The sequence below is a fragment of the Acomys minous genome, assembly GCF_964271855.1.
Source record: "Acomys minous genome assembly, chromosome: 2".
Lineage (NCBI taxonomy): Eukaryota > Metazoa > Chordata > Mammalia > Rodentia > Muridae > Acomys > Acomys minous.
In genome coordinates this window covers 30,487,902-30,503,238 of record NC_140484.1, presented here as the reverse complement: position 1 = coordinate 30,503,238, position 15,337 = coordinate 30,487,902, and the positions used below count along the sequence as shown (strand labels likewise).

The following is a 15,337-nucleotide window of genomic DNA, read 5'->3' as shown; positions in this document are numbered from 1 at the left end:
TTCTCTTCTGACCCATGTACTGTTTGGTGGCTTTTTGAGAGAGAGTCTCATGTAGCCCAGGCTGGTCTCGAAATCACTATGTAGCTGAAGATGATGGGCTAGCCTGTGCACTTTTGATCCATTTTCATACACTTTATACGGTCCTAAAGACATGGCAAAGGTGATTTTTAAAAAAACATATTTATTTATGACATTTTTATGTCAAAAGATCGAGCCCAGGGCTGATATACACCAGATATCTATCAGATATCTATCACTGAGCTACAATCCCAACCACTGGGTTTAAAATTTGATTTGGAGCCAGGCATGGTGGTGCATGCCTTTAAATCCCAGCCCTTGGGAGGCAGAGGCAGGTGGATCTCTGTGAGTCCGAGGCCAGCCTGGTCTACAAAGCAAGTCCAGGACAGGACAGCCAAGGCTATACAGAGAGACCCTGTCTCGAAAAACCAAAAAACAAAACAAAATAAAAAAAAAATCCACTTGATTTGGACACTACTCAGATACAGCCAACACACTGTAGTGAAGAGATTCTGGACAGCAGTGGTTAGTGGAAACTATCCATTTTAGACATAAAACATCAAAGAGTTTTGGAGAGGGACAGGGCTCTCCCTTGGTGTAAATTTAAAACATTCAAAATGCTTAAGAGGTGCTGGAGAGATGGCTCAGAGGTTGTGAGTACTGGCGGCTCTTCCAGAAAACCTGGCTTCCATTCCCTGTTCACACATGGTCGCTTACAGCCCTCTGTGACTCCTGTTCCAGGTGCTCTGACGCCCTCTTCTGGCCTCTGTGGAACTGCACACATGTGCAAGCAAAACCCCCATTCACATAAAATATAGACAAATCTTAATAACGCTTAAGTATTAAAATCTCATAAACTAGCCAGGCACGGTGGCGCATGCCTTTAATCTTAGCACTCGGGAGGCAGAGGCAGGTGGGTCTCTGTGAATTTGAGGCCAGCCTGGTCTACGGAGTGAGTCCAGGACACAGAGAAACCCTGTCTGGAAAAACAAAATAAAAAACAAATGTCATAAACTAAGTTGTAATTATTCCAAAAGCAGTCGCAAAGTCTTTCTGCTGCAGCAGACTCCTGGATGCTCACTGATGCTCTTCATCCCTGAAGGAGGTTCCTCACATAGGTAGCTTTGCTTTGCTCTGCCAGCATGTCATGGGAAATGCAAAGCCACGTGGCGAGAGTCCCACCCCAACTTTGTCTCTGGCTGTTGGCAATGACCTTGGGTGAGGCTACTATGAATCTCTAAACCTTTGTTCAGAAAGCAACTTCAGCTTCTTTTCTCCCCTAGTATGTTTTCTCATGCTTTTTTTTCTTGATTCTTCTTGAAGCCACACAAAAGCCCATGATAATAAGCAAGCTATGAAGAGGCCATAGCTCTTTTAGTACTTGGAAATTTAAGAAAAGTTGTAATTAAGGTGTACTAAATATCTAATTAACATAAATGACTAAGATAATACAAGAGTCACAGATGAAATGTTTGTGAAGTCAGTAAAAGGATGGCGTCATAGGAAGAAGGGAAGCATTGGATAACCAGCAATTCCAAGGCCAATTGAACTAGGTTTTAATATAGCTGTGCATAAAAGCAGTTGTTTAGACTGGCTTTGGTTTTGCCTCTCTATGCACGTGGGAGAGACTATTGTAGCAGTAAATGTATGCATGTGAGTTATCAATGAACTCAGGGTATACATCAAGGCAGGGAGCCAGAAGGGTCTGATAATCAAAGAGGGCCAAGGGCCTGGCTAGCTTACACAGTAGCTAAACCTTCTGTAAGGTCTTTAGGTAGCACTGCCTTGAAGGGTCCTAAACTACACTTGGTGAACCCTGATGTCAGCAAAGCTTGCATAACAAAATAATTCTAAATTTAGAACTCTTGATGAACCATTCTGGGCACCAATTACACCCCCCGTGTTATGAGTTTGTGTGTGCGTGCACATGCATAACAGATTGCTGTTATGTTGCTTGGCCTGGCCTCAAACTTAACCTCCTTCCTCAGCCCCCAGTTTAGTTGATATTATGGTAGTATTCCACCATGCCTGGATCCATCTCTTTCCTCTATAATTTCTTTTATTTACTTACTTATTTATTATTTGAAAATATCGTATACCTATACAATGAAATATGACCATATCAACCCATTCCCTTCCCAATTGACCTATGTCTCTCTCATCTTCATCATCTCTTCTTCCTCCTCCTCTAAACAGTGAACACTGTAGTTCATTGTGCATTGCTGTTCTTTGTGTGGGACTGGACACCATAACAGATGCCTGTGAGACTTGAATATTGAGTAGGAAGTCTATATGACAGAACCTCAAGCAGTAGGACATTAGCGTGAAATTCAGAACAATATAATTTATTGACTTAGATAATTGTAAAACACACATACGCACAAGAAGTTTTGAATGTTGTTCAGAATACTGCCATGATTTGGTTGAATCCTAGAAATTTTATTTTAAAAGAGTTCATCAAATTCATTTTGAATTTTAATATTCTAAAATAAAAATGCATTGTATCAAAATCTTGATCATTTAGAAAACTGTAAACACCGTGATTCAAGTCAGCAATTCTGTGCTTAGAGACGCAACATGTGCTCTGAGGATAAATGTCACTTTATTTGTTCGCAAAGAATCTGCTCTGCTCTCTTCTGGCTTTTTCAAGGCTTTCAAAGGTGATCATCCCTTTTGGCAGCTCCAACTTAGTCTTTTCTGTTTCTAATATGCCTTCAGCTTCACCTTAAATAAAATGCAGAAATGTGTAAGGTGACAAAGGGGGCCGTCAGCATTTCACAAGAGGACCTGATTGCTGTTCCAGGGACACACTGTGGGTAACACTATGTATGCACGACTTTAAAACCCAGAGCTAAGCATTTCACTCAGAAGGAATGCACTACGCAGGGCAAACACAATGATGGATTCTGAAAACCCAGCTAGAGCTGGGTGTGGTGGTTCATGCCTATAATTTTAGCAGTCAGGACAAGACAGTCATGAGTTCAAAGCCAGCCTGGGCTGCACAGGGAGCCAGTGTCTCAGCAACAGTACATAAACAGAAATGATAAATGCATGGGGAGATAGATACAACTACCTTGATTTGACTGATAAATAATACATACATACAAGCAATTGCAAATTGACACTAAAACTAAGTAAGTTGTCTGTAAAACAAAGAATACTTTTAGAAATCATTAGACTTCTTTCCTAATGGCTTAATATGTCAACATTCTCTAATCTCTGGTCTAGGAGATCAACAGAATAGAAGACTGAGCCTTGATTTGGTGTTTGCCAGTTTCCACAATGTACATACTCCCACTTGAGCAATCTCAAGCCACCAGTGGGTGCCACTGAGGCTAAAGCTGTGGCTACTCTTTGCTGCATCTGTATGCTGCTTCTGCATTTACATAATACAGATACAACTGATACAAATAATCTATAATTACATAGAATAGAAAAATAATTAGAAACAGATTGAGTTCTGAATATTTAATACCTTTGTTTTAAATGTAATTTATTATTTATTATAATTTAATTAGATGTCTGTAGACTCCTATTTAATTTAATTTTAATAAGGAACTGTGCCTCATATATAGCATGCAAAACTTCTAAACACGTAGCAGTCAGTTCTTATGAGCTAGTAAGAGCTGACTCCGTGCCACAGTGTTGGAAGAAGTAGAGGTTCTGGTCCTCTGAATATTAGGAAAATGGTCCTATCAGAATCTATGTAAGTCAAAGATGTGTGTGTGTGTGTGTGTGTGTGTGTGTGTGTGTGTGTGTGTGTGTGTGTGCATGTGTGTGTGTGTCTGTACATGCCACTGTATGTGTGTGTTCATGTGTGTAGACTTACATGTAGAGTCCTGAGGTTGACCTCCAGTGTCCTTGGGCATCATCTACTCTGTTTTTATTTTTTTGTGTCTGTGACAGGATCTCAGACTGGCCCGGAGCTTGCCCAACTAGGCTAGCTAGGTGACCATCCCCCCAAGAACTGCCTGTCTCTATCTCCCTGTCAAGATTACAAACTTGCATCGCTACGCCCAGCCCAGCTTTTTCACACAGGTGATAGGGATTGAACTCAGGCCCTCAAACCTGCAGAGTGAGCACTTTACTGCCTGAGCCATCTCCCAGCCCCAAGAGGAAATCTTGAGCCATAGGTTAATTAGGACACAGAAACTCTGGCTTAGGAAGACTTACTTTTCATTCTCTGTAGGAGCGTTCCATAGCCCAGGTCGTACTGGTAGGTGAGGACGAAGCTTAGCGGAACTATAGGAATGAAAAGGGCTGGGTTCTTTCGCTTTATTGCTCTGTTTCAGAAACAGAAAAGAGAATGTCAACAGTAGCTGGTAAATGCATATCTTATCCTTGAAACAAACAAACAAACAAACAAAAAACCAAAAACAAACAAACAAAAAACCCCACTGCTTGTTGGAAGAACGAATTCCATCTCATAGGTTATTTAATCCATCCGAGTTGTCTATAGAAATTGAATTTCCTTGTCCAGCACACCTTACCAGATTCTTTGGTTCTCAAGGGGAGGGTCTACGACTTGGTAATCTTACTTTGAGTTCAAGGCTTACAGTCCTCCTCTTAAAGTGGGCAAGTGTTGAGAGCCTGCCATTCAGAACCTTGGGGAATAGTAAGCACAGAGGCCGTCCATCTTTTGTCAAGCGAGCCCTCCCCCTTAACTTCTACACTAGAGAAAATGGCAAAAGGGATATAAGCAACCAATGACAGAGTGAACTGTTACTGCCCTTGTTCTACAGAGGGGTAAACTAGGGAAGGTTTCTTTACATAAATACTCAAAGCTCTAAGTCCATCGGCCGACATAACTGTGCTATGATCCTGGCGAAGACTGCGCTATTTCACCAAGTCTTTACACCGTACACATACCCAGCTGCCAGAGAGACGGTTGCAAGGCCAAAAAAGGTTCCAAAATATTTGAGGAATTCCCGCGACCAGGCGATCTGCATGGCCATCTGTCTCTCCCTCATCTCGTTCTGCATCGTCAGCTGCCTCTCCAGCTACGCGCAAAAGACAAAGGGCGGTTACTCACCTTTCATCTTGGAACGTTACACTCTGCTTCTCCTTCTCCATCTGCTCTGCTGCAGTTTTGTTTTGCTTAAGTCACAGTAGACTCTGACTAAGTTGCTCTGAACAGTTCTGTGCAACTGAGCCTTTTGGCAGTGACAATTCCTTCAAATAGATACAGGACACCAATCCTACTCCCTGAGGTCTATGACTGTATTTTTGTGAATCCAAGCCATAGAGATGTTTCCAGGCTTTTCTGTTTCGTATAAGGAAAGATTTATGGATCACTAAACACACACACACACACACACACACACACACACACACACACACACACACACATACACACACACCTTGCTGGCCCTCCACTTATGTTGCCTTCCAAATACACCCAACTACAAGCTGAAAAGCTGGGTCAACCTTCAGGGATGAATGGGTGTTTCATCATATCTCTTTTTTGCTCTGTGCTACTTTAGTCAGTGTCTTTCTCAGCTCTGAACAGCTAAAACACAAGAAACAATATTTGTTTGGACTTTAAAAAAAAAACCACAGAATCAGTAGCAAAATGAAAACTTTAGTTTATGATTTGAAAAGAGTTTGATTCTTTAGAGAGAAACCTGTTGTCTTCCTGACATTTCAGTTCTAAAACACATGATCGGCAAAGCTCAGAAACAGAATGAAAGAAAAGTAACATGACTTGGTTTCTGGTCATGAGAGACCAAAAAAGAATTAAAATCTGTATCTCAGGGTCACTGAGGCAAGGTTTTAAGAAATAGGCTTAAAGGCGTGGGAACAGCTGCAAAGAGGGCTGACCTTGTCACATTCCCTCCCTGCCCACCAGAGATATGGTCACTAGGAAACCTGACCAGAGGGCCCCCAGCTCGTGACTATAGTCACATAGCCCTGCTGTGCTATCGGCTCTTTCCCTTGGCAACAGCCAGTTGTTGTGGGACAGGACACCACTTCCCCCACTGACAAGAGAGAACTCAGAATTCCAGAGTGGTTTGTTTGTGATTTTGACCTCTCTCATAACGTATCTTTTTAAATACAAGACCCTCTTATGCGTCTTAACCAATAGGTGATTGCCAAGCTTGGACCCCCTTGCTTTGGGGGCACCTGGGGGAGGGAGGAAGGAGACCTATAAGTTACCTTGAGACCAGAGTGTGGGGTTGCCTCTGGATACTACTGAGTTGGTGACAGTCATGGCCCAACTCAAGCTGTAAATAAAGATCCTTCTGTTTTTTGCATCAGTTTTGACTCCTGGTGATCTTTGGGATACCTGAGAGATGGGCACAACAGTCATGTTCTCTTTCTACTGCAGCAGGGACTGAGATAGGAGGATGGGTTTTGGTGAAAGAATAAAGCTTGGCCACTCAGCTCTCCTGGGAGTTGTATAGTACAGGAGAATGTCAAGTAAGTGCCAGGTGGGCCTGGGGAATCCTGTGAGCAGAGAGGATTATGGGAAGGGGGGAACCAAAGTAGAGAAACAATGGTTGCGGGGCAGAACTGGGTCCAGAGTAGGCCTGAGAGAGACAGTTGGGTTAATCTCAGCTACCCAGTAGTCTGCACAGTCTTCCACGTCATGAAGAAAAGTTCCCAGGAGATACCTAAAAATTAGAAGCACAGGTAGCATACCAGAAGGTCACTAAATGCTAGGGCCAGGAGAACTCACTTCAGTAGAGAATATAAGGCAGAGGTGGTTGGAGAGTGTAGCTGAGTCTCTCAAGGGTTCACAGCATTGGGAAGTGTAGAAGTCACAGCCACAGTCCACAGCCTGGAGAAGGATCAATGACCTCAGGACCAATCACCTCACATTCCCCAGGTGGTTATAAACAATAGCAGAGAAGCTCCCCTCACCCAGAGATGCCGCCTCTAACGCCTGTGCCGCCTGAGGTCTCCTAGATCCAGACCAAGATTGTTCCAAGGAAAAAATGAGCAGGGAAGGAGAAAGAGAAAGAAGGAAGAAAGCCACTTTGCCTTGCTAAATTTTGCCTTTATCCGTAGAAGCGGAGGCTCATTTTGAGTTTTGTTAAATATAAACAATATGACTTTGTATACCTGAATAGTGAGTGTGTAAAACCTATATAAAAAGTCATCTAGATCAAAACAAGATGCAGAACAGCCTAACACCAGTGTCCAGAGATGTAAACAGATACAGAGTTCTTCAAAGTCCCCGTATCCACACTAACCCCCAAAACAGTCATTCCACATGTTAACTGGAGGTTAGGTCAACACAAGTTTAGCTTCAGTTTACTTTTTATTTTTTTTGCAGGGATCTAGGTAGTTCTAGTGCGCAGCTAGAATTGAGAACTACTGCCTAAATGAGCTATCACTGGGTAGATCTTTATTTTACCCCCAGTAAACATCAAGTGGATATAGTCTGAAACTGATGCCTGGGAGCTATCAAAGTTAGTGAGCAGAGAGTTTTATAAAGACGATTTGATATGCTGTTTTGAACACAGAAATACTCCGCTCTTGTCATATGAATAGACTTTACAGAAAAGAGTGAAGTCAAGGTATCAACATCTTATAAGTCAGCCAAGAACTCAGCGGGTGCCCAAGATGGGATGAGACTGTGACAAGATCCTGTGAGTGCCTGGCAAGCACATGGCATACGAGAGGGGAAGCGCGCCATCTCACAATGCAGAAATGGTCGTCAAAGTGGAGATCAAAAGGACTGTGCTCAAACACTGGGCTCTAGCTGTAAGGCTCTGTCTCACAGGGCTCAGGTTGACAGCTCCGCTCCAGGCTTGGTGGGGTATGCCTGTAATTCTAGACCTCAAGAAGGGGCATGGAAAGAAGGATTGTAAATTGGAGGCCAACTTGGGCTACACTGTTGTCCTGTCTCAAGGGATAACAACAACAACAACAACAACAACACACACACACGTGTTGACGTACAGCTGTGTGGGGCAACATGGTAAGTAACACGTAAGTATTAAGTATCTCCTGTGGTACTGCCAATGTTCTCTGGCTAAAGGCATCAGGGATAGACCTATGGTTGAGCATCTGGGCTTAGTGGCTTGTTGCAACAAAGGAGACAGTGCAGTGAGTGTAAGAAGACATCAGAGAGGCCTCAGGAGGAAGGGAGGGAGGGAGCGAGATAATGACATAATCTTTCATTTTACGGAGACTTTTAAGTGTTCATGTTCAAAAAAATTTTAAGACATATATAACTTGAAGTTAATGTTTTTCTTTTGGGAAAATATAAGTGAAAATAATTATGTCTTAATAGTATTTGACATCTAAACAATATGTAATGATTGAACAACTAAAATAGACCCAATAAAATAAAATTCAAGTCTCCAGTGGCATAACTGTTACAATAAACAACCACCTTACCCAATAGCTAGAGTCATTAAATATCCTAAACAAAACTTAACCCTGAACCTAAAACTAACGTCAGTTTTCCTACTGGATTCAAACGTGCGCTTATTAAGCATGATCCTAATATTTTTCCTCTATGAAAAGTCTGACATAAAATGTTTGAACCATGTCAGAACAGAGAGAAAAGCTCTCAGCCTCGCCTTTTCATATTTATATCCTCATTAACTAGCCAGGGTCTGCACATGGGCCAGCACCAAGGAGGCACTGGCTAAAGGTGTGACCTTTAGAGAAGCTTCTGGCCTTCTGTCTTTGACAGGCATGGTAATATATATCACTCTCAGTTCTTAATACAGCACTGAACGCATTGGCTGCCATCGTTACCCCGTTCAAGAATGTGTGCTCCCTCGAGAGAAGGCATCGCACTGACCACCAAGGTGTTTTAGCACCTAATGCATATGCACGTGAAGGGCACCCCACATGAGTTTACACAGATCGCGGACTGTGGTAACGTCTAAGAAAAGTCCCTTGTTGTGTCCGGAGGTTGCTTCTTTTTATTACCACATTTGGAGCTGTCTGATTCTGTGACTGTGATAAAACACCATGACCAAAATTAACACTGGACAGACAGGGTTTATTTCACTTTCCAGGTCACAATCCTTCATTGAGGGAAGTCAGGTCTGGACCGCAAGGCTGGAACCGGAAGTAGGAAGGAACCTGCCCAGGACTGAGACTGCTCACAGTGGGCGGGGCCCTCCCATTAATGTCTCATGACATGGCTACTGGCAGATCTAGTTAAAGCAGTTCTTCAACTAAGAGTCCCTCTTCGTCAGGGGACTCCAGGATCCTGACATATCAGGATTGGCAAGATCCAATTTCACTTAAAAAAAAACTAAGAAAAATCTACACTGTCCTATGCTTTCAGCACACAGACAGGTCAAGGTCTGGTTCTCATGTTTGGTTGGCTTTTGTTTTCTCTCATGTTGTTCCCTGAGCACAAATAAACATTTACTGCTCACAAGTCTTTGCACCGATCACACTGCGTCGCCTACATCCCTCTGCGTAGCACAGGCCGGCAGCACAGTAGGTTCCTCATTTCTGTCCTACATAATAACATCAAGATGCTTCGCAGACACTTGGGTGCTATAAGGTTGCTTATGTGTGCCATCTAGTGGCATGTTCAGTTTTAACTGTAACAGAAGTGAGACTAAGCGGTAAAACTGAAGAGTGATGAGGACATTCTCCCTCTCCCTTCCCCCCTCCCCCTCCTCTTCCCCCTCCCCTGCTCCCCTCTCTCTCTCCCTTTCTGGTATAGCAGTACTGGGAACTGAGCCTAGGACCCTGTGCATGCTAGGCAAATGCTCTACCATTGAGCCATAGCCCCTAATGCATTGTCTGAAGTTCTCAAAAACTAATTTTTGAAAAGAAAAAACAAAAACAACCCAAAAAACCCTTTCGTTTTTTGTGGTTCCTGAGGAGGAAAACAAGGACCTGGTATATATTAGTCACTGGACATCTGCAAAACTTTATGATCTCCTGAAACTAGTGTAGGGACTCCACAGGACTTACTCTTTGAATAAGTACAGAGTAGGAGACTGTGACCAGACCATGCATGCGTTCAAGTTGATGGGGCTCCATCCAGGCAGTCTGGTTCACCTCTCCCTTGGACTGCCCAAGACTAGGACTTCCTGCTTTTAGAGCCATAGTGGACCACAGGGGCCTCATCAACATTGTCTAAAATCTTAGCAAAATAATTTGGGTCAAACTTTTATAACATTCAGCTGTGCCTTATAATATTTTAAAATGCTTTGACAACTTGTATTAGACAATTCAGAATCTCTTTGTTGTTTCTTTTTCCTAAACAACTACTGTATAATCCAAGGTCAAGCATCATAGTCTATAACAGCTTCCTAATGTTGCTTTAAGAAATTATTATCTGAGGTTAAAGGGCCAAAATGGGTTGGCATAACTCTGTCTCTCTGGAAGCAGCAGGGGAAATGCTGTTTCTTTGGCTTTCCCAACTGGCCCATGGCCCTGACTTACTCCATCTTCAAAACCAGTAGAGCACTGCTCAGCTTGTGCTTAAGATTTCCATGTGTAGCGGTATAACATTTTAAATTTCTCTCTCTCTCTCTCTCTCTCCCTCTCTCATATACACACACATACACATTGCTGTATATATCAAAGATAATCAATACAATGCTACTAATTACATAACAGGAATTTTATAGGAACTTATAAAGGCCCTGGGAAGTACAATGGCTCCACATGGATAACCCAGGATAACACCTCCTTAGATGAACATACTGTAAAGTCCCTTTCCATGTAAGGTATCGTATTTCTAATACACTCACAGGTTCTAGGGGTCCAGGATGCGTTGGGGGAGGGGCATATTCTGTTCATAGCTATAAGCAGCTACCTGGTAGCACGGAAATTTTGACTCAAGTGTCTGGATTGGAGACACGGGCCACTGGCCAGCTAGTCGTCTGTCCACTGAGTCTTGTCTTTGAGGATGGAGCCCATGAACATTTTAATAAGGGGTCAAGGGGAGTCCGAGAGAACCCACCTCTAGATGATCAGGAACATAGCATCTTAACCAACACATACCTGAAGTTGAGCATGCATAACCATGAACTCCTGTTGGCTTTTCATGTTTTCACTCATAGATTTTGAGAACAGAAAGCCCATCTTGACCTAAAGGGTGAAAATGAAAGACGGCTTTAAATAACATGCTCTGGGTTTCTCTCAACAGTGACCGTGTAAAGAGAGAGAGGACACATTTGACCTGAGGAGTAGTGCAAATTGTAACTAGCTGTCTAACCTCAGGCATGCTTACCCAACCTGGGCACCGTCCAGACCAGCTGACTGAAATGACTTCCCATCTCTCCCTGCTCTGTAAGCTCACAGTGCCATGCCTCCTCACGTTTTCTCCCCACTACAAATCTAACGCTAGCCACCTTCTTCCCATCTGTTCAGGGAGACAGGAAGACCTTGCATCTGAGGGTGTGTGTTCAGGAGGACTTTTGTTTATCCTTCACGAACTTGTGTCGTAAGATCTAGGAGCCTCGGGGTCACTATGCCAGTATTCTTCCTGGCCTCTGTGGCACATGTCTCGCTCCCACCCTCTAGCCTCACTTCCATTCTCTCCGTGTTACGGAGGTTCTCAAAAGGAAGGAAGGATAACAATGTTTACAAGACCTTGCAAATGCACTTTTAAAAAAAATCTCCACGTGTCGTAAGTATGTGTGCGAGTCTGTATACCCATCCATGTGTGTTAGTGCAGGTGGGTATGTGTGCCAGGACACATATGTCCAGAGCAGAGGATAACCCCAGGTTTTCAATTTCCACAGTGTTTGAGCCAGTCCCTTCCCACATGCTGCTCTCAGCTGTGTACTCCAGGCTAGCTGGCCGGAAGGCTTCTGGACAGGACTGTCCTGTCTCTGCCTCTCATCTCACCACTGGGGCTGCAGACATGTGCTCCCATGCCCAGCTTCTCATTGATAATTCAGAAACGACTTTTATAAATGACTACATTGTAGAGTTTCTCCATTATTCCCGATGGAAGTCACGGCACAACAAACTCCTTGTAAGTTGAAAATGCCACTGAGAAAAATGCATTTACTACAGCTAATACACCAAACATTATGGTTTGCCTTAGCCTACTTTAAATGTACTCAGAACACTTACATTAGCCTACAGTAAAGTATAGACCTCTTTTTTTTTAATAATAAGGTGTTCAATGAAACTTATTGAATATTACAGTAAAGTTAAAAACAGAATGGTTCTTTAATTCCAGTACTTGAGAGGCAAAGGCAGGTGGATCTCTGAGTTCAAAGCTACCCTGATCTACAGAGCTAGTTCCAGGACAGCCAAGACTACACAGAGAAACCCTCTGTCTTGAAAAACCAAACCAAACCAAACATACAAACACACACACACACACACACACACACACACACACACACACACACACACACACACACCCACACACCTTAGAATGGTTGTTTTCTTTACTAGCCTGAGAAATGAATTGAAAATCTGAAGTTTGTTTTCTTATGTATCATCGCTACCTTAAAAATTGTGACTTGAGCCTCCCTCCACATCAGGCACCATCATTTTTTAATCTTATTATTTTAACTTCTCTAACAGCTCCCTAAGAGTGCTATAAACTGTAGGTGGCTTAGAACTTCTAATTTTTTTTTTCTAAATTCAACAGAGTATGTGCTGAAAACATTTTAGTTAGTTACTGGTTTTTCTTGCAGAAGACTCTAAGGCCCAGGGTAACGTCACAACTTCTCTACTCTCGGCGATGTTGTTGTAGTAGTAGGCTGTTGAATACCTTCACACCACAGTAGCCAGACTCAATGCTTTGCAGCCAGGATCCCAGGCAGCAGCTATTTTCACAGTAAGGAAATCCTGGGTTTAGAGTAACTCAAGAAATAAGCAGGGAGGACAGAGGTATTTCACGTCAACTGAAACAGTGACCCCGTTAGTAGGGCCCCAAGTGAGTGTGACCTGACGGGCGTCAATAACTTGCCTGTATTCCGTCAAAAAGCACAGTCTGGGATCACACAGCATTTGAGCAAAGTTGAGCAGAGGCTGAACTGCTCGCTAGGAAGAAATAGCAAAGGCCCTAGTCAGGCCTAGGAAGTCATGAGGAGCCTTCCCTGTCTGTCATGGTTCCACTCAGCACCCAATGAGCAGAGTCAGGGGACAATTATGAGGAAAGGGGGGTGGGGGCGTCCAGCAGTCTACTCTGTTAGCTAAGTATTGACAGACCCTGTGAGTCGTTTCCAACTGAGCTTGCAGGAGAAGTGTTATCATCCATCTTCATAGTCCCCCTGGCTTCTACTTGGCTCAAACACTTGCGCAGAAGAAAAACTCCGGCCCCGGCTGCTCACCCTTCCTTATTTTTCTTCTGCGTGTAGGAGTGTAGGAGTGGAAGGCTGAAGTTTTCTTTCCGCTGCAAACAGCGCCCCTAAGTTTCTTGGCGCACTCCTATTTATAAGGAGGTGAGCTCTCCCTTGATGTGGTAGGACAATCCTCATGTCAATCATCAAGGGCGTGGGGAGGGAAAGAGGGAGGGAGGGAGGAGAGAGACACTGTGGGAAGCTAGGATTTACGCTTACCTCTCTCTGGACCTTGCAGCCTTGGAGTTGGACTTTGGTTATGTCGGGGCGGGGGGAAAAATCTCAGGTGCGCAGGTAAAAGTAAAAGGCAAACAGGAAGTGTCCCTCTGGGAAATTACACCTGCAAATGGGTATACAGCACACACTTTGTAACTTCACCTTTGAACAGTGTTTTCAGCCTCTCCTTTCCTGTACCTAACAAAATCATCTGCACCCTTTTCTCGGGGATGTTCCAAACACCTTTGATTTTTCTCTCTCCCAGAGACAAAATGCTACCAGTAAACAAGAGTGTCCTCAGATGGCCCTGGTTCCAGATAACACAGGGAACCAGGGCGTCTTAGAGGGCTTAGAATATTAACGTGGGTCCAGGCTGCTCCTGGTTTTTGAGTTTCGGGGTGGGGAAGGGGGCGGGGGGCGTGCTAATGCTTCCGCTCTGAACACCTAGGATCCAAATTGCTTTGGATAGAGGTGTTCATTGTGCAAATCCCAGACAGACTTTCTCTGGTCACCCTGAGAACCAAAATTTGATTTAGAAGGAGAAAGATTTCCGCGATTTCTGCTGTCCATAGGTCTGCCCTGATTTAGTACCAGAGTCTGGGGCTGGTCACATCATCGCAATCAGTCTCAATACATCTTCCCAACTCGTACTCCCCCAGCAGGAAGCATATAACCTCTGGACGTGTTTTCTGTCATTGTTTCCACTCTCGCTCTGTGGAGCCTGTTTACTGTTATTTGGGTATTTTCCCTAAAGGCATCCCATTTCCCTATCCATTGCACTCTGCAGGCTCGTCCCAACTTGGGGACAATGCTACCGAGAGATCACGCTCACTGAACAGGGTATCAGCAGAACCCAGAGCCCAGGCCTCCCCTGCGTAGCCGGAGCCGGAGCTGCAGCTGCGTGGGGCCAAGCAACCGAGCCGACCCTCTCTCCCGGCTGCCTGTAGCCCGGTGCACTCACGCGGCGCCGGGCGGGGGCGAGGGTACGGGTGACCACAGCAGAGACTTCTAGCCAGAGCTCCAGATCGAGTACGGCACGGGCAGTACCTTGCTCGGCAGAGCCTCAGGATTGGCTCTGACGGTGGATCGCGCGCTTCAACCAATCAGCGTGGCCTTTGGCTCCTGTAAGGGCTCTCGTTCCTGCTGAGGTCTGAGATGTCCTTCCGGTGCAGGGAGGTGGGTGGGGCGGGTCAGAGCGGCAAGTTCCAACTTGCAGGGACTAGTATAGTGGATGGTTTTGAGGGAAGGCTGAGGAAGCAGCATAGAAACGTCATTTCAAGCCCTCGGAATCCCAAGCCTGTAAAAGTGCCACTGTCAGTGGCGTAAAGGGAAATAGGAAACAAAAGCAGTGGCCAGAATTTCCATATTACCGTATGTGCTTTCCATATTACCTACTCGTACCAGCAATGTCTGTCTACAGTAAGGCTCCCTAACCTCACTGAGGAAACAGTTGAGGTAGGACGTTTACACTTCCTACTCAAAGGGTGGGGAAATAGTATGTGTTTCACAAGCTCTAGCCTTTAGGAAGGGCCCTGCCTTAGCCTTGACGGACATCACTCCGTAGAGAAAGCATCTAGATCTAGCCTCCCAGGCTTGCTTAGATGGTCTCAGCTTCACTCCTCCGTATTCTAGCCTTTAGATTCCCCCATTTCCAAAGAGTGTTTATTCAATAGCTGGAGGGGAAAACGGCAGTGATATCTTTATTTCTGTTTTTGGGAGCAGGTGTGTTGCCTGGAGCAAACACTTTTAAAGGGAGATGAGCAGCAGATCCCTGAGGTTAGATGTGGTGTCTATGCCTGTAGACCAAACATACCTCAATTCAGTTCCCAGCTTTGTCACCAACGCCCTCTCACTTTGTCACT

At 44.3% G+C, this 15,337-nt stretch overlaps 1 protein-coding gene across 4 annotated transcripts; it reads right to left on the bottom strand.

Annotated features, from left to right (window-relative positions):
• Window positions 1-2,342: 2,342 nt before the first annotated feature.
• Window positions 2,343-14,623, bottom strand: PLGRKT (plasminogen receptor with a C-terminal lysine). Of its 4 annotated transcripts, XM_084764216.1 has the most exons (7): window positions 14,437-14,590; window positions 13,479-13,599; window positions 12,597-12,743; window positions 10,957-11,043; window positions 4,888-5,018; window positions 4,192-4,301; window positions 2,343-2,742 (listed from the first exon to the last, which is right to left on the bottom strand). In XM_084764216.1, the coding sequence occupies exons 4-7, from the start codon at window positions 11,035-11,037 to the stop codon at window positions 2,621-2,623; spliced, it is 444 nt and encodes a 147-aa protein (XP_084620342.1). In that variant the 5' UTR covers window positions 11,038-11,043; window positions 12,597-12,743; window positions 13,479-13,599; window positions 14,437-14,590; the 3' UTR covers window positions 2,343-2,620. The 4 variants fall into 4 exon arrangements, with proteins under 4 accessions (XP_084620342.1, XP_084620343.1, XP_084620341.1 ...); XM_084764217.1 differs by lacking the exon at window positions 12,597-12,743 and having other exon boundaries at window positions 14,523-14,623; XM_084764215.1 differs by lacking the exon at window positions 12,597-12,743.
• Window positions 14,624-15,337: the final 714 nt, after the last annotated feature.